This window comes from Carettochelys insculpta, chromosome 11 (assembly GCF_033958435.1).
Source record: "Carettochelys insculpta isolate YL-2023 chromosome 11, ASM3395843v1, whole genome shotgun sequence".
Taxonomy (NCBI): domain Eukaryota; kingdom Metazoa; phylum Chordata; order Testudines; family Carettochelyidae; genus Carettochelys; species Carettochelys insculpta.
Genome location: NC_134147.1, coordinates 26,369,417 through 26,397,392, shown reverse-complemented (window position 1 = coordinate 26,397,392; position 27,976 = coordinate 26,369,417). Strand labels below are relative to the sequence as shown.

At 44.3% G+C, this 27,976-nt stretch overlaps 1 protein-coding gene across 2 annotated transcripts; it reads left to right on the top strand.

Moving 5' to 3' along the window:
- Positions 1–26: 26 nt before the first annotated feature.
- RAB7A (RAB7A, member RAS oncogene family) lies at positions 27–27,962 on the top strand. Of its 2 annotated transcripts, none has more exons than XM_075004901.1 (6): positions 27–160; positions 20,121–20,182; positions 21,918–22,044; positions 25,077–25,295; positions 26,189–26,317; positions 27,029–27,962. In XM_075004901.1, exons 2-6 carry the CDS (start codon positions 20,130–20,132, stop codon positions 27,122–27,124), a joined length of 624 nt encoding a protein of 207 aa, XP_074861002.1. In that variant the 5' UTR covers positions 27–160; positions 20,121–20,129; the 3' UTR covers positions 27,125–27,962. The 2 variants fall into 2 exon arrangements, with proteins under 2 accessions (XP_074861002.1, XP_074861003.1); XM_075004902.1 differs by lacking the exon at positions 27–160 and adding an exon at positions 1,041–1,061.
- Positions 27,963–27,976: the final 14 nt, after the last annotated feature.

The window sequence follows — 27,976 nt, the reverse complement described above, 5'->3', positions numbered from 1 at the left end:
GTGGTGACGTTATAAGGCCGCCCGGTCCCGTGACCGGAAGCTGGCAAGGAAGAGGCGGAAGTGAAAGCGGGGAGGCTGTTTGGCCCCATTAAAGCGGAGCCGAAGGCAGCGGAGGAAGCAGCCAGGCTTGGAGCAGTTGCCGCGGGGGGCGCCGAGCGAGGTGAGTGGCCGTGTTGGCGGGCGGGCTGTTGTGGCGGTCTCCCCTTCCCGGGGTTCGCGTCGTGGCCTGCTACTCTGGCGGCTTTGTGCGAGGAAGGAGGCTGGGGCGGGGGGGTCTCTTCTTGGGAGGGTCCCTGGGGAGGAGGAGGGTCCGTGCGGTCCCCAGCGCTGTGGCTGTGCCTGGGCGGAGGTAGCGGGCACTCGCCGGGCTTTGTGTCGGGCCTGGGGCCGGAACTGCAGGCCCGAAGCTGTGGAGGAGGCAGCTCGGAACTAGCTCGCCCCGCTCGGAGCTGGGGACGGGGTGCGGTAGCAGCTCCTGTAGGCTGTCGGGGACTGGGGGCAAAGCTAGCCGGCTCCACCCTCTTCTCCCTGAGGAGGAGGCGGCAGTGGGTCCTGGCATCTAGGACTAACGCGGGAGGAGGGGCTCTGCGAGGAGATGGCAGCGGGGCCCCTCCCTTGTTGGAATGGGGGGGGGGGAACGGGCCTTTGAGGGGGGGCTTCTGTTCCCGGCTGCTTGGACTGAATAAGGGGGCGGGGGGAGGAGTTGTAGTATCCGGAAGCTTGTTCCTTTGTGTGTCATTCTGTGCCAGAGAAAAAGGCTCTTCCCTGGTAGTAGGATCTGCCTGGCTGAAAGCGCATTGATTGTCTGTTGTGGGACAGAAGATACATAAGCATTGGGAGGGGCTTAAGATTTTCTTTCTTCCTGCACTTGTGTAACAGTGAAGGTCTCCTAATGCTTCAGCGTTCTTAGTAGGAAAGCTGATGCTCTGAGATATAAACCTTTTCGAGTCAATGTGGGTGCTACAGCTGAATGTAGTTCTTGATTTCCTGGATAAGAGGCTCTTCCTTCAGCCTCTTTTAATGTCTGTATTCAGGTATATTGAGCTCTTTATGGAAGATCGGTAAGTGCTCAAGTAGGCTTGAGGAGGAAATTTCTGGTGGGAGAAGAGTTGTGTATATGGTGGGTTTTTAATGCAGCTACCATCTCGTGCTCAGTTTTCTGCGAAGGCTGAAGGCTAGGGGGATGGAGCTAGAAGCTAGGAATATACCTAAGTTTTTTCAGAAAGAAATACTACAATTTGCTGGAAACTTTATTCTGTAATCAGTGGACATAGCTATCTTGCTAGTAGATTGTGTAATAACTGACAGTCTTCAGCTGCTGCTTGTTTTGCTAGTAATTGTATTAAGGACAATTAACTTCTTTGCATGCATAAAAACTGAGTCAGTGGAAAGAATTAAACTATATGCCAAAGTGTAGTAAGCTTAATAGTTTTATGGGGTGAACTGAGAAGGGTGGCAGTGGCTAACATTTTTTAGAAGCCAAACTAATTTGAGTATGTGATTGTTAGCCTCCTAAAGTGCCACAGGACTGCCGGTTGTTTATGAAGCTACAAACTCATGTGGCTACCCCGAGCTTAAAAGGGATATTTATTTTAAACTGTATCTTAAAACCTGTTCAAACTGACTTGTAACAACATTTCTTCTTCCTCTTAAGACTAGTTTATTTTGAGTAGTGTGTGTAACTCAAAGACTTAAAGTGCCTAAACAAAACATAGTGGCTTTAGTTTTACTAAGGTTTTTGTACCCTTTTCTTGCATGAATCTTCAGAAACTTTTCCTGGTGGAAAAGAGCTGCTATAACTTTAAAAATTGTGGGCACACATGTAAATTGTGCCACCTTGTGTTTTCTCCCTCCTCCTAGACAAGAGGGAAGCTGAACACTAAAACTGTCTAGTTCTTTGTCTAACTCTACTGTAATAAGTGAACTGCTACCAAATACTGCCCACCTCTTCTGTGCTATGCAAATTGCAATCAATATCTAGCTCCTGATTAAAAAAATGACTTAAATGGAATCAGGTACTCTAGAATTCTTATTTACACCTGCAACCACTAGTATTTGAGTAAAATGTCTTGCATCTTAGCTTGGCCTATGGACTCAAGCATGGCTGCCAGGTTTACAAACAAGTTCACACCACCAGATTTGTGTATTAAGTTTGGTTAAAGGAGGTAAACTGTGTATTCACTCTTTTAATTGGTTCTATGCCATGCCCTTGTCAGGAAGAGCTCTCATTCTGGCTTTTCCTTGTGACTTCAGCAGCTGACTAAACATGTGACTTGCTATCCATGGACTAATACTCTATCTAGATTTGATGGTTCAAGTTTAGAATGGAAAGTATTACATTAGAAAATAAACATTTTAAGCATTTAAGCTTATTTTATTTTCTCACATCTGTCCTACATGTGCTAGTGTAGTCTAATGCAATTCCAGACTTCTAGTGCAGAAGAGTACAAGATAGCATTGAGCTTTACATACTGAAATAAGCAGAACTGCTTTCAGTAAGCTGTATAACAGTTTTAGCTTTCTCCATAAGTAATCTACCACAGCTGCATAAGCTAATATGTAAAGATATTTAGAAATCATCAGTTAGGAAGGTCAGGAAATGCTTCTCAGATTCTTAAACTTCAATAGAACCTTTTTTCCTCCCCCAAAACCACTAATTTAAAGATGTTTAAGGCAGAACAATAGATATTGTGGATCATGCATTAAAACACTTTGAGACAGCTCTGAAGGAAGCTTTTTAAAAAAACAAAAAAAACCCAAAACCTAACTAGCTTCTCCATAGCTGTTTGAGTAAGCCAAAGTGGTTTGTTTGGTTCATACAGAACCTACTTGATTTTTGGATTGTTTGTTAATCTAAGGATGAGTGGTTTTAGGCTTTTTGGCTGTCAGCAGAGCTTACTACAAGTTTTAAGATGTGCAAGAATCTCTTACCTGTCTGAACAAACTTCTGCACGAAACTGGCCTTTGGAGGAAAGCCCATTGTTATGCAAAACTATAGGTAGCTTTCAGTGTCTAGCTCTTCTTATTAGGCTGTTTCTGTGAGAGGAAGCAGAGAATGGCTCTTCCTAGAAAATTAAAAGCCATCCACAAATATTCTACAGTCACTGTTAATGTTGTGCAGTGAAACTTTGTCTTACACCTGGACTGGTATTAAGTAGGGTGTACACAAGACTACCCACTCAACTGTTGAATGAAGCTGACTTGATAGGTCAAATTGTTTTGAAGTAGAGGGCCTACAAAACCTGCTGTAAAACAATAGTGACAGCACAGAGGATGCCAGTATACTGCATGAAGAAACCTGTGATCCTCCAGAATGGTAGTGGATCACTGTGTAGCAAGATAACAAAACTTTATCCTGTCAGATAAAGCCCATCAATACAATGTATACCAGCTTAATTATACCACCTTGGAATCCCTTTTATTAACTTAGTTTTTGTAGACAAATCTGGGGGGCAGGGGGAGGGAAGCAGGCCTGGTCTAGGCTCTTAAGTCTAGCATAGCTATGTTAGTCATATCTGGGTGGCAGGGGGCAAATATACCTCACATCGATGCAGTTGTGGTAGCATAGCCTGTAGGGTTGACACAGCTGGGTCAATGGAGGCATTCTTAATGGTGTTTTTATACCAGTTGGTGGGGGACCCCCCTCCACCCACTTCCAGTTGTTATAGCTAGACTGGCTATATTATGGTAGCTATGCTGCATAGGCTCATAGTATAGACATTCTTTATACTGTAACATACAATGTAGACTCTGTTTCAACAAAGGCTGTATGGTTCAGGCTTTTTTGCCAAAACTTGGTATTTTTATTGGTGGGTCTTGTTACCAGCAGCAAAATTCTTCTAGTGGCAAACCTGAGGCCTGTGACTTGCAGAAAGTAACCCCTGCCAAATACAACTTTGTGCAGCTGAACTTATAGTAGTCAATGCAAGAAATTGCATGGTGCTGGGACTGAACTGTTACGACTGACAGAAGCCATAGAGCATTAATGGCTGTGCAGACAACATAGCATGCATCAGTGGTGGTAAGTCTTCTGACACTTCACAGTTAAACTGTGCCCTTATCTAGCTGTCTGAAGGCAAAGCTGTGAGGCACAAACACTTCACATCTAATAAGCTATGTGGGGAGGTGGGGCGGGGGGAGAAGACTTACAACACATTGTATTGGCAATAGCAATTGTCAGCTAGTATCGGCTTGTTTTGTGACTGGTCTTCTCAAACCATGATCTCTTAACTACCTGCCTCTGTCTAATCTTGATTTCCTGCTTAAAAGGGAATAAGGCTCAGTAGACATTCTAAATTAACCTGGCCAATTTAAAGGCCATGTCTCTCTAGCTGGTCATGTTAATTGCTATAGTTAAAAATGACTCAATTGATAAACTACTCTCCTGCAGCTAAATGCTGGAATTTAAATGCTGCAGCATCAATTACTGGTTGAAGCACATCTTAGGAGATGCGCAGGGAAACACATACATCTTGAAACACTAAGAACCTAGTCATTACAATGTACAAGCATAGTAATCTAATGGGCTGCCTAGAACATACAGGCAACATAGGGATACCCTTTTAACCACATGTTGGCTTTTCTTCCCTGATGTTCCTAATTCAGGCAGCCTTGCTGATTTTTGTGCTCCTTTATTGAGCAAGCAGCTCTTAAGGTTGAATTTGCTGCTGCATTTTCTGCTCAGGACAGATCTGCCTGGGTGATGTCATTGTTGCTGTTAAGCTTGGTGTTCCTGTGAGACTGCTTCATCGCATCTATTGCCAGAATAAGTTCCATGCATTAGGCAAGCTGTTTCTCAGTGCTTTTTTGCTTATACCTTTGCAGTGATGGTGGGGAAAGACTTAAGGCTACAAAAATGTCAGTTTATATCTAATCTTGTGCCCTTGGGTTTTGTCACTGGGGAACCTTTTCTTAAGGAGCACTAAGCATTGGTGTAAACTGCATTTGAGGCTTAGTAAGACAAGGTTTAAAGAATCTGTTACAACAAATCCCTCCTAAGTTGTGTGGATAGTAAATGAATTTTTTTTGCCTGTATGCTTGCATGAAGGGCTTTAATGTGATTACCTCTATGGCACCAGTTTCGTTCAGACAGCTAAACTGCTTTGATGCTTATGCCTCTGTGTGCAATACTGTCACACTGCAGCAACGCAAGCCTTTTTTTTGAGAAGCAGACCTCACCAGAGATAATGGAGGCATAACAGGTCCAAAAGATTTTTTTTCAGCTACTTGTCTCTAGCCTGTTGCATCGGAGGTCAACTCTGTTAGCAGCATCTGCCCAGACTATGGTATTGGCATTTGAAAGTTTTCAAGTCTTTGGTTCAGACACAGTTGCAGAGTTCAGTCAGCTTAGTGGCCTTGCAGCATTCACAGTTCTGCACAGAAGATTCTTTGGTGTGGCTAGCTACATAAAACATTGAATTATGCTTGGTGGTTTCTCTGGGATATGGAATATAAATAAGACTTCGTGGTCACTGATAGCAATAGCTAAATTATTCCTCCTCTGTTTTGAGAGGAGTAACGTATGGGGTGGTGGTGGTAGTAGTATGAACAAATGATGGCTATTCCCTCTTCACCATCCTTCTACTCCTTCCACAGAAAGTACCGCTGTTCCTTGTGGTACCAGATTTGAGTGAAAATTTTAAGGGGCACTGGTTTGGACCTGTATATGTGGTAAGAAACTGACCAAATTAAGCTGCAATTGCAGTTACTGCTAAAATAGTATGCTTAATCATGGTCTGTTTAATGAAGCTTGTTATACTAGCTTATGATTTTAAAGCTGTACACTTGGTATGCTAGTGTGTTTAGACAGGTGGATTTCACTTGCCCTTGTGGCTGGCTAGATAACTCCTCATTCTTACCAGTATTGTCTTCTGTAAAGTTCTTAGATGCATTTAATAATGGCTATATTGTTTAATTGACTTGTGAGGGCTGGGGGAGTCAATGAAATGAAGAAAAACAAATAGTTGCTGGTTGTCTTCTAAAACAAGGTGCCTTTTCTCATGGCTGGGGCTCAGTCATTGAGTCCTATTTAAATAGAATACTTGATCTGTGGCTCTTTGCCATGAGATGTCCTGCTGCAGAGCACACTACTGCTGCACCAGAGTTAACAGGGTGAGACTAGAAAACTGCACAGAACTAAACTCTCCTAATAGTCTGTAGAGTAAGACCTCCAGCTAGAGGGAATGGTGGGGAAAAAACCACCCCTTCTGCTTAATTATACAGTTTCCTAGTCACTCTTCCCTGTTAGTTTGGGGGGGAGGGGGTTTGAGAAAGAGAACAGGAGTAACTTACAAGTGATGTGAAGAATCAGTGGCCACACCTGTGTAGGTGATCTATGTTCATTACAGAATCTGAGCACCCTATTTGTGTTAGAAACAAATCTTCCTGATGTCTCAATTCTGCTTCTAGTTTCTGCCATTAGAAACATCAATGTCTTAAGCCTCAAAAGGTATTACCCGGGAAGCCCTGGTGTGCATTTGGAGCTGTCTCTGCCCTTGAACATACCATAGATATGACTTTGCTAACAGTTTGCTTAACTCAAGGGCCTGACTCATAGACCGAAACCAGCCCTCTTCTACCCATACCCCTCTCACCACCTTGCCCTCAGTCAGATGTCACTGCTGTAGTTCTCCAGTCATCCATAGTTGGATGCTGCTCTTTAAGGTAGAGGTGGACAAATCATGTGTCATTAGTAGGCAAATAGTGTCCACTCAGGCCTGCTTTGTAACACAAGTTGAATAGTGTGACAGAGGAAGGTTCTTCCACTACTAAGGAACTATGCAGTGAGAAACCCACAAACTCAAGACAGCATTAGAAACAAATCCAAGCCCTTCATAATAAATACATGTTAAACAGCTAGGCAACTTTCTCATGGTGCTGAAGAGTCAGCTTTCAACTCAAACTTTCCATCTGTCTAACTTCTAGTGGGGAAACTTGTATCAATATGGCTAAAAATGAGTTGGTGTGAAACCATCACTAACCAGACTTGAGGGTTAAAAACTAGTAGAGTCCTGCATTCTTGCCTAATCTATAAACAGAAGATGAGGTCTCTTCTGTTACTAATATATGATGGTGTAGGGAAAAGGCCACAGTGATGCTCTGAGCCCTTGTCTATCCTTAAGACTAGATCTCCAAGATAGAGGGCAACACAGTTCTTTAGTGTTTGGTACTGAGTAAGCTTTCCATGGGGCTTGCCCATCTGGGCAAGTGATGCTAGACTAAGGCACAGTGTGAATTTAAACTGCTGTAGTTTTCCCTGCATGACTTCCTTGTGGGCAGTTATTACAATGAGATTTTGTGTCTCAAAGGGACTTAACATGAACCAAGAGAAGCCATTTCTGTACTTCAGGCAAGTACATATGGGAGTTAATTTATTAAATCTTCCTGCATGGATCACCAGTTAAAGTAAAAACTTGGGCTCCCAGGATCCAGAAGTGCCTTCGGGGGAAACACTTCTGCACTTCTGGGAAGTTTTGTCAACTCAAGTACTAAGGTGAGGGGTCTTGTGAATGGAAGAGTCCTTGGGTACTTGATCTATAAGTGTTCCAGGGAGGAGGAAGAAACAGGAGAGTGCATTGAGCAAGAACACTGAGGATGACCCTGACACCTAAATCAAAAACTTCCTTTTGGAGAACAAGGGTCATGGAATCATAAAATACTAGGACTGGAAGGGACTTCAAGAGGCCATAGAGTCCAGCCCCCTGCCCTAATGGCAGGACCAAGTACTGTCTTAAACCATCCCTGAGACATCTATCTAACCTGTTCTTAAATATCTCCGGTGGTAGATTCCACAACCTCCCTTGGCAATTTAGTCCACTGTTTGACCACCCTGACAGTTAAGAACTTCTTCCTAATGTCCAACCTAAACCTCCCTTGCTGCAGCTCTATGCTCAGAGGCCAAAAAAAATAAATTTTCTCCCTTCCCCCTTATGACACCCTCTTAGGTACCTGAAAACCACTGTCATGTCACCCCTCAATCTTTTTCCAAACTAAACAAGCCCAATTCTTTCAGCCTTTCTTCACAGGTCACATTCTCTAGACCTTTAATCATTCTTATCACTCTTTTCTGGACCCTCTAACTTCCCCATCTTTCTTGAACTGCAGTGCCCAGAACTGGACACACTACTTCAGCTGAGGCCTAACCAGAGTAGAGCAGATGAATGACTTCTTGTCTCTTTCACAACACACCTGTTAATGCATCCCAGAATGTTTGCTTTTTTGCAACAGCATCACACTGACTCGTATTTAGCTGGTGGTCTGCTATAACCCCTAGATCCCTTCCTGCTGTAGCCATTCCTAGATACTCTCCCCATTCTGTATGTGTGAAACTGATTGTTCCTTCCCAAGTGGAGCACTCTGCACTTGTCCTTAGTAAACTTCATCCTGTTTACCTCAGACCATTTATCCAGATCACTTTGAATTATGACCCTATCCTCCAAAGCAACCCCTCCCATCTTGGTATCATCTGCAAACATAATAAGTGTACTTTCTATGCCAATATCTAAATAATTGAAGGATAGGGATGGAGACTTAGTTTAAATAAACTGGCTTAAGCTCTGGGGATGGGAGGTGGGGGGAAGAATTCTTCCTCACTACAGGCTTATCCAGGAGGAGCTGGCCAAGGATTAGAGAGAATTGGGAGTGAAATCCCAGCGTTTCCTCCTTGGGTGTCTCTCAGAGGGGTATGGCAACCCTTATATAAAGGGAGGAGTATGCTTTTATAAAAAAAAAAAAAAAAAGCACAGATCTTGGAACCCGGTCAACTGGCTCAGGCTGCAGGACTAAATACTAATATAAACACTCTTTAGGCCTAAGCTGGAGCCAGGCATGAGACCCTCCTTGCAGGAGTTAAGTCTGGGTTCCAGCCCAGGTCAAAACCACTGCAACACAGAGGTTAGCCCTGGAAGCCCAAGTCAGTTGGCAAGGGTTGTGGGTATCTTACTGCAGTGTACAAGTATCACAGGTAGCTGTGTTTCTTCTGTAGCTTTGAGAACAAGAAGTTGTGTGGCACCTTATAGACTAAGATTTTGGAGCATAAGCTTTTGTGGGCAGAGACCTGCTTCATGAGATGGGGGGTGGGGGGGTGGGGAGGAGGGTTCAGAGGGGTATTTAAAGAGTGGGCTCCCAGTAAGAGGGAGGGCCAGAACTGACAAGGGCTATTCATTGAGGTGTCAACAGCCCAGTGTCAACAGTACGCCCCAAAGAGGGGGGGAAAAAACAAGTCAGATCAGACGGCAGATGTGAGCCTTTGTCAGTCTAATGGGGAGCTATTAGTGCCCTGCTCTGGGTGTTAATAGCTCCCCATTAGACTCTGACAAAGGCTCACATCCCCTGTCTGATCTGACTTGTTTTTCTCTTGATAAGTACTGTTGACACTGGGCCATCTCCCAGTGAATAGACCTTCTCAGTTCTGGCCCTCCCTCTTACTGGGACCCCCTCTTTAAATTCCCCTCTGAACCCATCCCCTGCATCTCATGAAGTCTTTGCCCACAAAAGCTTATGCTCAAATATGTTAGCCTATAAGTCTTGTGGCACCTTCTTGTTGCTCTTACTGCAGTGTAGAGTACTCTGATCCTTTTGCCAGTCCCAAATGCCATCTGACATGAGATGGCTTTAATCTTGCCTGAGCATCCCTGTAAAGGTTATGTTGAGACCTCTGTTGCAGTCTGGCGGGTGGCAGCAGGGTGAGATCATAGTTCAGAGTAATTTCCTAGGCTTGTGTTTAATCAAGAAATTCATAACTGCTGTCCTTTAAAGTCAGACTTGCCTGATAACTAAAGCATTTGCTTCCACAGTGAGGGGGTTTCAGGTGACTAAACATGCTGAGCCCACACATGATGCTGTAATCTCAGGCTGGGCAACAGTGAGCCAAGTACTGTTCCTATGGACACCAGAGGGAGGGAGCGGAGCAATGGGAGGAGGGGGAAGTGAATGCTGTCAGAATGCCAGTTGCATATACATATCTCTTCCAGACCCAGGGACACCACCCTACACTACCCTGTAAATGAGAAGTTGCTGGGGGGGGGGGGCATTATAATTCAGGGTTATTGATGTCTGGATCTAGTTTCTTGGGTTGGTAAAATCTAGTCTGTTTTGCTTCCAACTTCAGTATTTGTGTACAGTGTCTCCAGTTTGTGCCTTTTTCTGGATTACAAACACTTTTATTGGACCTGAAGCTTGAGATTAAAGTTGTGGCGAGCAACCTATCAGACTCTGAAACAACAGTTCAGACACTTCTGTGCGCAGCTAATAGTGACCCATTTGAGCTGTATTTGGAGCGTAGCAGAAGGCATAATGGAGTCATTTGCATGCCTCTCTGGTTTAAATCTTTCACAACCTTGAGACAAGTTTGTCATCAGCTGGCAGTGCAGACAAGTTGCCCTCTCCTTCCCTGCCCCAACCCACTCCTGGATGCCATGGCAAGACCTGTGACAGCTTAGCTCCTGATAAGCAGAGCACTGCTGAAAGCACAAACTCAATCTGTAGCAGGTGGGAATAGTTTGTCCAAGAGCATGGAGAAATGTTCCATACTTCCAGTGGCACAGCTGTCACTAAAAGCTGTGTGGTAGACAAAGGCTAACTGCAGGCACTGGCCTCAATTCTGTAAGCTTGAAATCTGGGATGTCAGTTGCACAGCTAACTGCACTTGTGATTCCCTTTAATTTTTTCAGGTACATCTACCTTGGGCCTTGCATTGCCTGGCTTCATAGGGAATTGGAGTGCCACAGTAGGCTGCAGCTGCAGTCTCCATATATCTGATTTCTTGGCCAATCTGTCCTGTGTCCAGTACCTAGAATTTTAGTTCCCCTGAGACTGGTATCTTGTGATAAACAGCCTTCTGAAAGATCTTGTCAGTGTCTCTGCAGGTCTATTTCATCTGCCTAGTCTCCTTGACATAATCCTGGTAGCTTGACAGTCTTCTAGACTCAAGTCAGATCTTTCTCTAGCAACTGATGATCTCTTCTCTGAAGATGGCTTTTTGATTTATCCTGTTTCTAGTCACCCAGCCAAGTAGTTCTTTGACTCTTGACTGGAGCCCGGAAGTAATTCTCCGCATGTGCAAGCTGTTTTCCTATCTGTGTTGCTTTCCTGCTCACCTCTTCCTGTCAGTTCCCTGTACAGCCACTAAACTAGCTTAATTGAGGGAGGCAGGAAGGACCAGGAAGTTTTATTTAACTTTAATACTAATTGTATATCAATATTACATAGATTCATCTGACTTAATTGTACACAAATACTTGGTACTTGCTATTTGCCATATAGCTATATAAGTAGAATGGTGAATCAAGTCCCTTTCTAGTAAGACTTAGTTTCCTGCTTTAAATGGGGTGCATACTCCAGACTCATGCCCCCAAGAAACTTGCTTGGTACCTGCAGTTGACTTTCTTGGGGGCCCTTGCAAAGCTAAGCTTTAGAATGCTCAAAGTGAGAATCCTAATGTTAGCTCCCAGTCCTTTCTTATACCAGACTGTCCTCGGTATATAAACATACTGAGACCTAACATCTTAGTAATAGTCATGTTGAAAAACTTGTCCCTTCTACTCACAGATGGACTGGTTCACCCACCTTGTCTAAGATGACGCTTTCAAATGTCTACAAGAAAATGGCCCTTGGACTGTCTTCAGCCAGACTGTCTTAAATGATGACTAAGTGTTAAATTGCTGCGTCTGAGTATTGGTAGAACCCTGCAGGGCATAGCATCTTTTGGAATACGTTGTTTTACAGCATGTCTTGCTACCAGAATTTCAAAAGCTGATTGGAAAGTGGTTCTAGACTACCTGAAAACTGCAGTAACTAGTTTTAATGTCTCCCCAAAACAGGCCAATAATCACTCATTGATCTATGAGGAGCTGATGGGTCATGTGGTGCAAATTGACTTACCTTTGCATCTAATGGGTGTCTAATCTGTAAAGAGGCTGACTGCTCCTTGTTTTCAACCTGTTCCTTAAGCTGACTGCTGTTTTCTTCTTTTGATACTGGAGCTGTGAGCTAACAATGCATTGGGGGGGGGGGGGGAAAGGAGTGCAGAATAGCAACAAGCAAATGCTAAAGGGAACAAGACAGGTGGGCAGCAGTGTGTAATTTGACATGGGAAATCATAGGAGTCTCTCCTGAAATACTGTGTTCAAATGTGGCTATCTAATATCTTAAACCCAGCATGGTGAAGTTTCATCAGCTTTCTCAAAACATGCTTGATACACATCTGTACTACAAGTTTTTTAAAAAAAAAAAAAAAAAATCCAAATTGGTAAGAGGACACTAAGTCTGACAAACCCGCAGCCCACTTACAATGCTGTTAATACTTACTGTAACTTGGGACACTTAATTACTTTCTCATACATCTGAATGTACCACTAACAGATCTGATAGGAAGCTGCTATCTGTATAGTAGAAGCACCCTCTGATGTGCAGACAAGCATAGTGAGTGAATCAAGGCTGGTACTAGGTACTCTGAGATGCTTAAAGTAGCAGATGTCGTACAATGACTCTGGAGGATTCTCATCTCTTGGCTGTTCCCAGCAAGGTAGTTCTTGTATGGCTTGGATTGTTATGGTTATACAATAATTAGAAATATTTCAGCATGCAAACAATAGCTGTTGTAAGACCTCAATGTACATTCTGTAACCTTTTAAGAAATGGGAGATTTGTGGGGTCTTTGTTGCAGTACTTCTGTAATCCTAATGGCATAACCTATAGGATATGTAAGTAATTTATAAATGATGCATGGAGGGTACTTAAATGAATAGAAGGTATTTCCTTAACATGCCAGCAAGAAGTATGTTTGATCTGTGGACCTCTGGACAATATACTCAAGGTAGCCTGTAATCCGTTTAAAAGGACTCTATGTGCACAGTGACTCAGTAGGGTCAAGGAATGTTTGCCTGGCCAGAGAGCTCCAATGTCTGAATCATAACACACTAAGCAAGGCTGTACCTAATATTTAACTGAATTGCCATTCAGTTGCATCACTTACTGCATCAAAATCTATCATGTGGAACTGCTCATTCAGTTTATACTTGTATTGGGCTTTTTTAATGCTGTCAGAACTGCGTTGGTCACAATGGCTCATACATCCTTCCCAAAATCAAAACGCATGGGTCAGACCAGCTTTTTTAACAAGCTGTTTAAGACACAACCAGTTAATGCAGCCATTACAGTTACTTCATCTCTAAACCACCTCAGGTGGTTAGGATGAGCCAAACATGCCTGAATTCTGCTCCAACAATGTGGCTGTGTCTACATGGGCACAATCTTTGAAACAGCCATATTTCAAAGATTACTAATGAGGTGCTGAATTGAATATTCAGGACCTCATTAGCATTAGGATGCTTCTGGCCACATTGCTTCAAAAGCATGCAGCTACACGGGGGTCCTTTTTTGAAAGGACCCCACACCTTTCAAAATCCCCTTATTCCGATCACCGAAGTGTCCTAATGCTAATGAGGTGTTGACTATTCAATTCAGTGCCTCATTAGTAATCTTCAAAAAATGGCTATTTCAAAGATGTGCCTGTGTAGACACAATGTGGTGGTCAAGATGATCCTTTGAACAGCTGCCATGAAATAGACTTGATACCCAGTGTCAGATGAGCGGCTAAACTTCTTATGCAATTTTGTTCAACAAAAGTTTGCAATTTGCAAGGGTTATTATATGTTGAACCCATGGTGGGCTTTACTTCTGACAGCACGCTTCAGAACAGGAAATGGGCACTCTGGTTAACCCACCAACTTGAAGCATTAAATTCATAAATGCTTTCTCAGCTGCCCAGTTACACTGCTTTCTTACCATGTACTATCAATAGACATCTTTCATGGGAGGTGGCAAGGCCTGAAAGGGGGCTGTCCACTCAATTTCCTACTCTCCTAAATCCATATATTACACACTGTAAGGCTGTCTGTCTGAACCACAACTGGGACACTGGAGAAAATGGCCAGATGGAAGTGGAGGACCTTTGCTGCCCTACATGCCAGCAGCCATCATAATAGGCTTTAAGGTTATGTTTGTAGTAGACATAGCAGTCAACAACTGTTGCTTAGCTAAAATCAACTTGAGCGGACAGGTTGACTGATGGGAGAAGACTGTCCTATCAGTGTTCCTTCATCTCTGCCACTTGGTGACCCCGGCACTCCTCACATTGACCCTGGAAGGTGCCATTTTGCACACACCTGAAACAAACTCTCAGACCTGAGCAGGCTGATCTTCTACAGGAGCATGGAAACAGACTGACTGCTTCAGAACAGTGTTCAGTTAAATTAAACAATGCAGCATAAAAGACAAACTATAGTTTCCATTTAAACATGTTTTGCATGAAGGAAGGTGACAGTGAACAATCTCTTGAAGCAGATGCTCCTAAACTGAGAACATTTGGAGAACTCTAATTTAGCACAGAGGAAAACTAAGGATGTTTTCCCTACCTTACTGATTTCTTGTTAGAAATTTAGTATTTCAATAATCTGGCATGATTTTTTAGTTGCTCGGCTATTGGAACATCTGCTTGGTCAAAGATCCCAAAGTATTCCTCTAAACCAGTAGTTCTCAAGCTTTTTGCATTGCATGGGGTAGGCTGTAGGCCAGACCTTTCCATGGACCACCAGCCAACCATCCATGATAGATGACAAAAAAGCATTTGGTCTAACTTAAGTATAAAGTTACTCATACTAGGCTACTAGTGCATTAAAAACAAAAAGATACTGCTATCGTGTCAGGGTTTACTTACATCTTATGACATTGTTTACCAATTTGTAAATATAAAACTCATCCAAACAAAAGCTTGCACATCTATGGCAGGAGTGGGTCAGGGACCACTGACTCCAGAAATCAGTGGGCGGGGGGGGGGGGGCAGAAGTGAGACCCAAATAAACCTCCTCACTATGTCCTCTGCCACTTTCCCTGTGGGGCTGTAGCACAAACATAGTGGAGGGAGGAAGGGTAGAGGTTCAGGGCTTCACAGGCCAGGCTAACTCTTCTGGTGTCATGGGCTAGTACACTTTTGCGGGGGGGGGGGCTCCTAGAATGTTGGGGCCAGAAATGAGTTGAGTGTATGAGGGGGCTGCTGGGAAACAAGGCGTGGGGTGCAAGAGGATGTGGCAGTATGGGGTCTGGGAGGATGCAGGAATAGGGTGAGGTGTGTGAGGGGATGGGACTGCAGGGTCTGAGCATGAGGGAATTAGGGCACTATCTGGCTTCACATTCCCCAACCCTGCTCTCATTGGAAGCAATTCCAGCCAATAGATGTAGGAAAAGTCTCTAGGGGTGAGGTTTCCTGCGCTGCTATTCCTTGCCGCGTGCCCCCCTCCACACTGATGGGTGAGCAATGCATGGAGCCCCCTATGTGAAACAAATCCAGCCCTTGGGACTGGGGGCTCTCCCCAACCATCCATGGGGAAACTAGCACTCCAACTATACTGTGTTTGGGAGGGGGGTGGCTGGGGACAGGGGTGCATGCACAGGGCTGGAGTGCCAGTGCAGACTCCCTACAGTAGTGGTGGGGAGCCCTGAGCCTGCATCTCAGTTGCAAGATGGTCACGGAGCCCCTCCCAGAGGTCTCCAGACCACACTTGTAGAACTACTGCTCTACCCAAGCAGTTATTTGCCTAGGTAGCTTGGCTAGCATAGCCAAGATGACTACCTGTATTGCTGTGCTTCCTGCATTTTTTGAGATACTGCTTCGTTAGTTTCCTCTTCCTTAACTCCAGCCTTTCACCCACATAGACACCAGAGAACACTTGTAGTGTAATGGTCCGTCTCTCTGCCCTCGCATTCAGTAATGGTCCTCTCCCCTGCTGCAGGGTTTTTAAAACCCTTGCTCACCTGCTATTCCATGCATCCTGCCTGTTCCCTAGGAGCCTGTTAGATGTAGTGTTGGCAAAGTGCTTTTTGTCTTCTGTGAAGATACTGGTGGGAAGCAACTTCCTTCCCTCTTTCTGTTGGCTGGCAAGGGGAGGAGCTCAGGGTTCAGACTGTATTCTAGCTCTAACTCTTGTGAGGGTCTCTACTAGTAATGCACCCACTCCCTACAGAAGGGACAGGCACTGTTCCACTTACAAACTATAGGAAGCACAGAGGTTTGAAACAAACAGCCCTGCTACTCTGCCCTCCGATTTGGGTTAGTTTCTTCTGGCTTCCACTGCTTGGAGTGGGAAAACTAACTGGTAACTGTACTTGTGTTGCCAAGCTGCAACAAAGTCATGAGCGCTCTCTTCAGGCTTAATGCAACAGCAGTATATTAATTACACAGGTCACACTTGAAAGCTTAGACTTGGCAGGAGCTGATGGCTTACCCAGGAGAGGGCTTATTCCTTGCCCTAGAGAAGATCTCTCCCTGCCCTTCCCTCCCCCAACATTCTAGGGAAGACACTTGTAATCTTTCTAGTACTTTGTGTACCCCAAGTTCCATCTCACTTGTTCATAGAATCAGACAAATACAAGTGTCACAGCACTATTACCAAAATTGTTAACTTAATGTCGATGGAGGCTATAGAGAACAGTATAAAGATGTAATTGTCTACTTGTGTTGACTTCACTAGTGCTCTTTATGTAGCCTGCCATAAACAGAGTTCCTTTAACACCTGCATATCCCTGGCTGGGAATCACTGTTTAGGGAAACATAAGCACTGCCAAGTAGTACAAGGAAGACTCATCACATCAGTCTGCGCTACACCTATTAGATGGTGCACTACTGGGTGTATTTTTGGGCACTGGCCTGTCTTTGTGCATCCATCCAATTAACAAATGACATGTCCTCAATATTTTTCACTTGTGTGCACATCTCTAAGGCTTCTTTAAGCAGTCATCTGTTCTAACTTGTTGTAGAGATGTTCTCTAGCCTGGGGCAGTGGGCAGAAAGGAAACAAGTGCACAATCAAACTAGTTCAAAAGGCAACAGGAAATACTAAGTTGTACCTTTTTTTTTTTTTTTTTTTTTTTTCTTCTGACATTGATCCATTTCCTACAAAATGGTATAATTAGAGTTGAGTAGGGGTGAGACAACTGCCTAGGTAACGTATCGCACTTTGGAACTATCCAGCTTTTTAAGCCATGAATCTCATTGGCCTTCTTTTGAAATTAGAACCCATAGGTATGGCTTAGTATGAACCTGTCTGCCAGGTAAGGAGCAATGGACTCTTGGGGGCTTTTTGAGGGGAGCACTAGAAGATTGAGGCCAAGAATGTAGATATCCTTATTAGCATCTAAATTTAGCATCTAAACTTAGCCTCCAGGGAGCAAGCTGAAGCCTTGAAAGGAGACTGAAAGAGACAGGAATACTAGAAAAGCTTCTTTCTTGTGCAGAGACTACCTCATGCCTCTAGCACTATTCCAGCAGAAACAAATTCTGCCTAGCTTAGCGACTGACAAGTTTTCAGGTGGCCTCCAAGAATACAAGAAATATGAATACACTCTCCTGCAAGACAGTGACTACTAGAGCTGAATGACTTCATTAGAACAAAGTCTAATTCAGTGGCAAGACTGAAACACTTTGGTAAAGCAAAACGACTAGTTCATCTCAACACTTCTAGTCTGGTAGTTGTGAAAAGTTATCCAGACTGGGCAATTGATTTAGCTCTTACAATGTGAGGGTCTCTTGGGCCTGCATTATAATTCTGATACCTTAACTTGCTTATCCAGTCTGGCACAGTCATAGAACAAGGCTTGTGATCAAACGCTTTAGATGGCTGTTATGCTTATAACAAATGTAAGAACCATCCAACTCTTACACTCAAAGTTGCTAAAATAACAGGCTCAAGAAACCAATACCTGTTAGTGGTTATGAGCTTGGTAAAACTTTACAGAAGCTTTAAACCAGCTCAAAGAGTAATTCATGCCAGGCCTACCTTTGCGTTGACTAAACCAACAATCATGGAGCATGGGCTGCACTATTCTGGAGAGCAAGAGGATCACTACAGATCTTTCAGCATAGCTGTCTGGCATACCTTGTGCTGATGCTGGCTTAAGGGTCTACATTATGCCAGTTCCCCTAACAACAAGCCTGCACCTTCAAAGGCATTTAACCAGCATACAGTCTGGGTTTCTCTCCTAGGTGTGGAGTGGCTCTTCACTAGTGTTTTTCTTCTCTCCTGCCTCAGCGCCTCACGTGCTAGATCAGCATGGGCTAAGCCTGAAATAGGGTAGGTTTACAAATCTGCTCTCTGAGTGAATGCTCACAATACCTTCATGCATTGCCTTCAAAAATGCAGAATGCTTATGCGCTCTGGGTGTCGGGAGAACCAGAGATGGAGGAATACAGCTCTTTTTGAAGGAGATGGCATTTGACTGCTTGAAGTTCTTAATGTCTCTATGGTGCTACTCCAGTCAATTGGACTCTAGCATATAGGCTTTCATGGGTAAAACCCAGCAAAAAGCTGCTCTGAGCTGTCTCCCATGCATGTTTCACTGATGTGGAGGTAGCTTAGGGAGATGCAGCTTCCTCTTACAAATGCACCTTCACAAATTATCCTCTCCTGATTTAAGATAACTAGTCTAAAGGCACAATATCAAAATTAACTTGTCTTTTTGTAAGATCTCCTAAACCTGTTGGAAGAAGCAATGCCCTATAAGAAACTACAGCTGTGATGCATGCTTATGCAAGGTCTCAGACCATTCCTTCCAGGTGAGGCTCTGTCTTGCCGTGGGACTGAAACAGCAAAAGCTGGGGAAGAGAACTGAGGTGGTTGGCTCTGCTACAAGTTTCTTGCAAAACCAATAAGCTGAAATAATGCAGAGGGCCAAGTTCTAAGACTACTTCATTGTAATTAAGCTAGCCCATAGCCAACAAAACAGGATACAAGGGAGCAAGCATCCTTTACTTACCAAGGATCTCTAATGACCTGTCCATGAATGTCATATGAGGTGTTAAGAGACTTGACCAAGTCAGTTTGTGAAAGGCAGCATGACCTAAGTTTTCTAAACTACTAGAAAGACTTGGCATCAGGGCCTTGTATCTCAGTGGTTTGGTAACTAGCTTGAAAAGTAGGGATTGAGCCAAAACTTGTATGGCCCTGTATCCAGATGCACAAGAATTGATGAGATCAGGGAAGCAGCAGAGCATTGCTTTCTAAACTGCAGACTTAAGGGTTTTTGCATTCCTTGAAATCAAGACCCTTATTTATTCTTCCTCTGGCAAAGCCAAACTTAAACCAAATGTTGACTTATAGTACTAAAATAAGGGGTGGGGGGAGTTTCTTTTGTGCATACCTGTGATGAGACTTAAAAGGAACAGGAAGCCACTTTCTAACTCAGGTGAGCACACTTCTTGCCCCCTGCAATTAGCAGGGCCTCACCAGCTTGTCTAATGTAATCCAAATCAATGGAAATTCTGGCTATATAAAACCCTTTCCACACATGTAAATGTAGATGTAGAATGTAAACTGAATTGATATATAAATGAATAGACAGAAAAGCACTAACTTATTTCAACACTCTTAATGAGAGAGGATCCTGAAACACACTAGCAAGTTGTACTATGCCCCCTTACAAAATTTCACAACTCCCAAGGGAACCTACCCAACACCTTTGTGTACCCTTGCTTTAAATGATGTCATTAGGCTACACTAGCTTAAGCTCAGCACTAGCCTTTCCTGTCTATTGCTCACAAACCACTGATGCCCAGAAAAGTAGTGTGCCATGTCTAATTTCGGTCCTGTGGGAATTTTTACTACAAAATTATCCCAGGACTATCTTTTTGTCCTGTGCCTAGAACAAAAGAGATGAGCCTCCCTGAGGCTGGGCTCAAAGTAGCAAAATGCCATTCAGTGAAGCCAGCTGAGTCAATTTTGGCTTCTTTGGGGATATTGGCCAGTTGGATGTCCTTATAAAATGTATTGGGTGGCTGTCACTCTGCCTTTTGTAACATACAGGAAGATAGTGAGTCATACTTGGTATAAATGGCAGGGCAATTAAAAAGCTTAAACCAGTGAGCAACCACTAACTATTCATTTTAATCGAATGCTAATTGTACTCTAAGGCTTCAGAAGTCTCTGCCTGAAAACTTTAAATACCTACAAGATGGATTCCTTCTAATGTTTAAACTGAGCTGTTAATGTTCAGATTAACTGACTTTGTCACAAATTATGTGCAGTCATTTCTTTATCAGTGATAGGAACTTTGTTTGTTTGTCTTTCTAGTTTTGAAAGATGACTTCTAGGAAGAAAGTGTTACTGAAAGTCATCATCCTTGGAGACTCTGGGTAAGTGGATGAGCCTTTTATTAATGTAACATAAACAAGCTTGTGTCCAGTGGACCTGTCCTATAATGTGACTTGTGTTCTACACTCAGCAGTACCAGGGAAGTATTGAAGTAACATGGCCATTTGGGTTATTGAAAGCAGTAACTACAATGCTGCCTTTTGGCTTTAAGGACCTTGACTGCTCCTTGTTCCCAGCATTTCACGATACTCCCTGATACTGAAGGGCAGGAGGCAAATCTTAAATATTGCCACAGCTCCTGTGATTAAACTTGGTGAAACCTAGAGGGCAAAAATGCTAATTCTGTAAAACCTCATTGAAAAATCTGAAGTCTCATTCGTAGATCACCTAAAGCATTTACCTTCTCATTGAACAAGCCTCTAAAACAACTAATACCAAGCAAATGGCTAACATGAAATATTTGTTATGGCTTAAATGTTGCTGTGGTAGTCCTGAGTGATACCTTGAGCAAAGCTGTGAAACTTTGGGTCCCTGTCAATGAAGCAGACACTCAAATTTTGTTCCTGGATATCGTGCACAAACAGTAATTTGACCCTGAATCTTGTCAGATAAACAAACGTCACCACAGCATCTAGCAAGCAGCTGATCAGAGAACACTTGGCAGCCTTGATGATGGGGTCGGGCAGGGGGGTGGGGTGAGACATCTAAGCTGCTATCTCTTGAAGAATCTTCACACCAAGGCTACTTGCTTAAGGTTTTATGTCTCAACTGGACATGAAGGAATTGTCTGGCTGGTCTAGCAATGCCACTTAGACTGCCTCAGTCAGATGTGTGTTTTGGTGTTTAACTATCTGAGGTACAGGCTTGTGAAACAGTAAGGTCACTTCATACCTCAGATCCTTTCAGGCTAACTTCAAGGGGAGGAGTCCCTCCCTTGTCTGAGAGCCTAGATGATGATGATGATGTTGTTGTTTGGGGTCCTTGTATGATCTCAGTTTGCCCCTTTTCTGAAGACTAACTTTCTAAAACAGTGTCTTGAAACTGGTGCAAGCTCAGAGTGGGAGGGAGGTGAGGGTGCAGCAAGCCTTATGGGGTAGTGGCATGGAGTTATGTAGGCCACGGAAACAGGAGGGGACACAGCTCTCAATGGCCAGAGATGGCCAATACCTGCCCTGACCTACCTGTGGTCTGCTAGATTCCCTGCATGCTCAGTGCTGCTGCCTGGGCCTGGACACCTGATGGGCCACAGCCCTGCAGACTTCCCTCCCTGAGCTTGCAGGAGCAACTGTAGGTTGGGGTGTGCAGGGCAGTGGCACAAAAAGCCCTTTGTCTGCATCAAGGAGTTCTCTGGGGATGGGAGCCAGCTGAACCCTGCTGCTGCAGGCATGAACTGCCCTCTGTCCCTGTTTAGTCCTCCTATGGAGGAGGGGGTGGTGCAATTAAAATTTTGGAGACCTCTGTCCAAAGCAACACTTCTTCTAAATGAGATTGCTATTACTCCCTCTTCTAGTCAGAACCAAGGGGGCTAGTTGAGCTTACACAGCCCCCAAACTATGTACTTAGCCTGAATACCTCTCTATCTCCAGAAGCTTCAAAGTCACTCCTCCCAGCTAGCATAATGCACGTCTTCAGAATATGCAGCTCCCTGATCAGGCATTTGCTCAGCACTTCAGGGTGAAGGTTTTAGTACCTTTCTCATATTAGATGACAACCACTTGGACTGAATCTGCCATGGGTCTAAAATCTTAGTCCTTGCTTTTTTTCCTCTTCCTACAGGGTGGGGAAGACATCACTCATGAACCAGTATGTGAACAAGAAATTCAGTAACCAGTACAAGGCTACAATAGGAGCAGACTTCCTGACAAAGGAGGTGATGGTGGATGACAGATTAGTCACAATGCAGGTAAGGGTAACAACTGAGCTGCTAGCTTCGCCTCTTTACTCTATCACAGAATGATAGGGCTGGAAAGGACCTCAGGTGGTCATCTCATCCAGCCCCCTGCTTCAAGCAGGATCAACCCCCATTAAGTTATCCCACCCAAGACCTTGCCCAGCCAGGATTTAAAAAACCTCCAGGGACGGAGAATCCTCCACCTCTAGGCAGCATGTTCCAATGCTTCACCACCCTCCTGGTGAAGTAGTTTTTCCTAATATCTAGCCTACACCTTTCCCTCTTCAACTTTAGGCCATTACTCCTTGTTCTGCCATCTGACACCACTGAACAGTTTCTCACCCACCTTCCAGATATTGAGCCATTGACCATGGCCCATTGGGCCCGACCATCAAACCAGCTTTCTATCTATCTTATAGTCCAAGGATCCAATCCATATTTCATTAACTTGTAGACAATGCTGTGGCCTTGAGGCTTTCACGGCTCAGATATCAAGCGCTTAACACTGTATGGGGGTCGGGGGGAGGGAGAGACAGGCATTCATACTAAATGTAAGCAGCTGAAGTTAACATTTCTGTGCTCAGCTTCATAGTAATGCAATTTCCTGTGTGCTGTCTCAGGATTGAATTACCTGCAGGTGACCCTTAGCTATAATATAATACAAAGATCTGTGCTAGCTCCTTGGAGCTTCAGCATTTCTTAACTATTCTAGCCAACCAAGCTCCATTGGGGGCAGGAGGGCAACTCCCCTCTCTCTCTCAAGGGGCAAGATGTAGTGATTAGAGGGTGGAAGCCTCAAGCTGCTGAGGCAATCATTTTACCCAGCCTTCAGAACTCGCTACAAAGGGAACATAAGGAAGACAGTATCCTTGACTAAGATCCAAAAACTTTAATCATGTGGGAAGTGTCCAACTAATCCAGTCATCAGCTGAATAAACCCTCTGCTCTCATGGAAGCAGGGAGAAGCCTGGGTCTATCGGGTACTCTGCAACCCATGAAGGGCTTTCTGCAAGAATTGCTGTTTGTTTGGCAGGGAGCAGGTTAGGTTTACATACAGGCCTTTCTCTGAGGCCCTGTCTCCAGGTGATCATGTGCACAAAGTTCTACACACAATAGCTTTCCTTGTTAGACTGGTCCTCCGAATAGAAAGGACTACCTGTGCAGGCTAATGTCGGTGTTCGTTTGCTAGGCTACAACATGTTGAGTTGAAGATTGTTCTTTCGTACACAACTTAAGCCAGTGGTGCACAGACTTTTCCAGTTGCTCCCCTGCATATAGTTAACAGTGGAGGAGAGGTGTAGAAAGATTTAAGTAGCGGAGCAGGGATTGTTGCTAGCCTGGAGGTGGTACAGCACTGCAAGAAGAATGGGGCCAGAAGTGTGGTGCTTCCTCCCTGCCCCCATGAGTCTGCCTTTGGGTTAAGGGAGCAGCCAGGCTGGGGGGCAAAGCGGAACTGGAAGCTTGGCACTCCCTTTCCATTCTCCATTGAGCCTGGCCCTGCTCTGTGCTTCCTGAACATTCCTCTGCACACCCTGAAAGGCTGGCCCCACAGGTGCATGTGTTTTGCAAGGGGCAGCTACTGACCTGGATTCCAACAAGGGGTAGGGGTGCAAACAGGTGGTAGGGTTCAAATATCCCACAGCTAAGTGGACTGGATAGAAAAGAACTCAGCTGGCTTAACTCCCTACCCACCTGAAGAATATCGATACCTATTAACAGAACTGCTAGGTCGTGGCAACTAAAGTGGATCCTGAGTAGGAAGGTCAGTACTTCTCTCTTGGGGGTGTGCACTCCCACCCCCAGGTCTATGAAATAGATTTTGGATAATGGGAGCATCAGACTAGGAAGCTGAGGGTACAAGCCCTCATGCTTCAGAGGGTAAGAACCACTAGTGACCATGCTGGGAAGGGTTTCCCCTCAGCACTCTGTCTACTCAAATTCTAATCTCGCTGATATACAGAGCTATAGCAAGGAAATATCTACAGAAACTTTTATGGTCCACTGCAGTGCTCCAGTGTGTGGCCCTCCAATGTGGATGCTCTGCTGTGGACAGCCTGCCCACCCCGGCTTCAGACAGCACCACCATCATGCTTGGCTTTCCCAACTTTTGCTGCAGGTCTTGCTCTGTACCTTAAACAAGACTGACAGAGTAAGACTTCCCAGCACTCACTGTAACAGAACTTGCTTTTTAATTGTAAGACAGAAATTCAACTCTGAGCAGTCACAGGCAAGAACTTGTAAACTGTCAGAACTTCTAGCTCTTATGGAAACAAGAAATGGATTGAGTGACTAAAAACTTCCCTGGGAGCAAGGGGAAAGAATTGCACAATGGAATGTTGGTGCACAGAATTCCTGACTGTCATATTTGGCTTGTAGGGAAGCAACTAGCTTGCAGGGTGGTTAGGCAAGCAGCCACCAGATGCAAGCTGTTGGTGGGTCTGGGGGCCCATATTCATCTTTTACAAGCTTCTTCACATACAACATCATGACCACACAAAAAAAGTACTAAAATTCTTTGACCTATGGGTCAATCTACCTCAAGTTCAAGGGGAAACTTAGTTTCTGAATGACTCAATGTTGCCCATATCTAGACCGGGTAAGATACAGGAGTCAGCAGCCACCATGTGGTATAGATGGCACTTGAAAACCAGCATATATAATCTCTTAACTATCAAATACCAATGTGCCACTCATATTTTTTTTTTTATACTGGTCTAACTTGAGACAGGATTCTGAAACAATACAATTCAAATGATAGTATTATCTTATCTCTTACATGGAGCCCTCTGGGCAGAAGCTTATGGTGACTTTCTGAACATCCTAGATATGTATAAGCAATATTAGACTCTCTTCTCCCCCCCCCCCGCCCCAACCACAACCAGGCTCATGGCAGACCTGAAAGTTGAGCACTGCAGAATTCCAAGGAGCCTTGAATGACCATGAGGGTCCTCCACCTTTGAGCAGTGGTATGATGTCCCAAGACCATATCTGGGTGGGCTAAGCCATAACTTCTAGACTAACCTGTCCCTCTGATCTTTCTGCAGATATGGGATACAGCAGGGCAAGAACGGTTTCAGTCTCTGGGTGTGGCCTTCTACCGAGGAGCAGACTGCTGTGTGCTGGTATTTGATGTGACGGCTCCAAATACGTTTAAAACCCTAGACAGCTGGAGGGATGAGTTTCTCATTCAGGCCAGTCCAAGGGATCCAGAGAACTTCCCTTTTGTTGTGCTGGGAAACAAGATTGACCTAGAAAACAGACAAGTAAGTCACTGACATTTATAGAAAACTACCAAATCGGAGAGCTTGCCAGGGAAATTCTAAGAGGCTGCTCAGTTCCACCTGAAGTATCAGGGCAGCTTAAAATAGCAGCAAACACTGTCTAACCGGGGTCCTTATGACAAGCTACCCACCTAGCCGCCTCAGCCGTCTGCTCTCTTGAGGAGAGAAGGGGTGTACAGCACTGCTACTAGTTCAGTTCTGCACGGCTGCTCCAAGCTATCTAAAAGGCTGTCATCCTCCATGCAATTCCTGTCAGTTCTGGCTTGGAGAAAGTGTTGGTGCTGCTCTCTTACACTGAATGAGGGAGAGGGATGGCCACCATGCCAGTGCCTGCAATGTACAAGAAGGGGAGGATTCCTCTCAAGCCCAAAGAGGGGAATGGCTGAGCATTGCTTTCCACATAATGTCCCCTTCCTTTCCAGGAGAGCTTTCATCTCTGCCCTAAAATTCCAGCTGTTATCAAACTGACAGGGGTCGCTAAAGCAGTTCTTGTGCGTGCTGCCCATGCAGTGAAAGTTCGAAGTACATTTGAACATCCAACATAACCTGATCTTTTGCATCCCTTAAGTGTTGGAGTTTGACTTACCATGCAAATAGCTCCATAGTTCTTGCATAACTGATGCCAAAGTGCTGGATGGTGGAATTAAACTGCATTCTAGATATTACAACTGTAGCAAAAACTTACCGTAGGAAAGATTAAACCTTACCTCCATTGGTTGGCTTTGGCTTTCCACTGGATGCTACAGCTGTGGCTGGCTGGCTGGAGGCATGGTGGATGACTTTTTTTCTTTTAAAAGTGGGGGAACGGGGATCCTCACCCCACTTGGCAGCCAGCACTGGGACTGAGTGCTCTTTGTTTCCTGTTCCTCATACAGGTTACCACAAAACGAGCACAGGCTTGGTGCTACAGCAAAAACAACATCCCTTACTTCGAAACCAGTGCCAAGGAGGCCATTAATGTGGAACAAGCTTTCCAGACAATTGCACGAAATGCACTTAAACAGGTATGATGGGGTGAAGTGTCAGGGCTGTCTAGTCGTAGGTCTGCATGCAGAATCCCAGGGCAGAGGTACACCACAGCCAAAGGCCAAATTAAGAGATGTGGTTCCAGATGTGTTAAATGTGGGGCTGTAGTTGACTTACTCAGGCTTCTGTGCAGCCTCCGCTAAGGAGGTTGACAGGTGTGAATGTTCCCATTGGCTTCCCTTCCTCCTGTCAAGTGACAGGAGTACTGATGCAGGTGCCCTGCAGGTCAGATTTCAGCACACCCCCCTCAGGGGTGCTAAATCAAACTCTGGAAGACTGACCTTGCCACAAGTGCTCTTCCAGGTGGTGAAAAGAGACCCTAAGCAATTCATGGGTTTTTTAATGCCACTTGCAAGGGTTATACTGAATTTCACTTCACTGCATCAGTATCTGCTCCTTTCCAGAGATGGCATCGAATGGTTACTTGCCACTCCAAATCTGGAAGATGGCAATCGCATTCCCTATCCCTCTTCAGGCTACTTTTGCTGATTAGGACAGGCTTTCCAGCAAAAATCCACCTTACCACCACCACCACCACCCCCCCCCCCCCGCCCCACACACACACAAAACAGCAATCTGTAGTGCTCCATACTCTTTCCTCTTAGTGGGCCAGACCTAGCTGAGAACAAAGGGTAAAAAAAAACAAAAAACTGACACTCTCTCTCTCTCTCTCTTGCTCTCCCCCTTAGGAAACGGAGGTGGAACTTTACAATGAATTCCCTGAACCCATAAAACTAGACAAGAATGACCGAGCAAAGGCCACTGCAGAGACCTGCAGCTGCTGAGATGGAGGGGTTGAGCACAGTTCTTCACAAACCGATCACACTTAGGCCTTCAGACACAAATCCCCTCTTCTGTATAAAAAAACAAAACAAAATAAAATCTTTGGCTGCCAAAATCCTCCCTATCTACCATGAGCAACTGTGAGCCCATTCCTCTACACAAGCTCATCGGTGTCCCTACATCTTCCCACATCACACCATGTCATGGTAACAGGCCTTTCTTGTAGTTTAAAATGACAATTCTTATGTATGTTTGGAACTTAAGCTAATTTCAGGTGTCCAATGGAAAGGAACTGTTTACAGGTAATCTGTAACAAATGACATACACTTTTTAACTGTCTTGTGGTTTTTTCCCCCCTGTGAAGGCTGCAACTGGAAAGGCTGATTACCCATAGTTCATTGCAAGCTCAGCACTCAGTCCAATTAGGTTGAGTTTTGTATGTATCTCTGTTAATGCTTGTTACTTTTAACTAATCAGATCTTTTTACAGTATCCATGTATTATGTAATGCTTCTTTAGGAAAATCTTATAGTAATGTTAATATATGCAACCAATTAAAATGTATAAATTAGTGTAAAATTCTTGAATTACATGTTTAAATACTGAAACACAGATTCACTAAGTGAGGATGACACAAATGCAGTGTGCTAGCAAAGTCCAGAGAGGCAGTATTCTGTACAGTAGAAGCAAGAATTATGTAAGCCTTTTATTGACTTTGAGCCAAAAAGCTTCATGTCCTGGAAAATCTGTCTGGCTTCCTTGTATCTAAATTTTCAAGATATGCAAAACATTGAATACTGGATTATTGGATTCAAAAAATTAAATACAGCTGTCAAACTCATCTTGTTTGTTCAC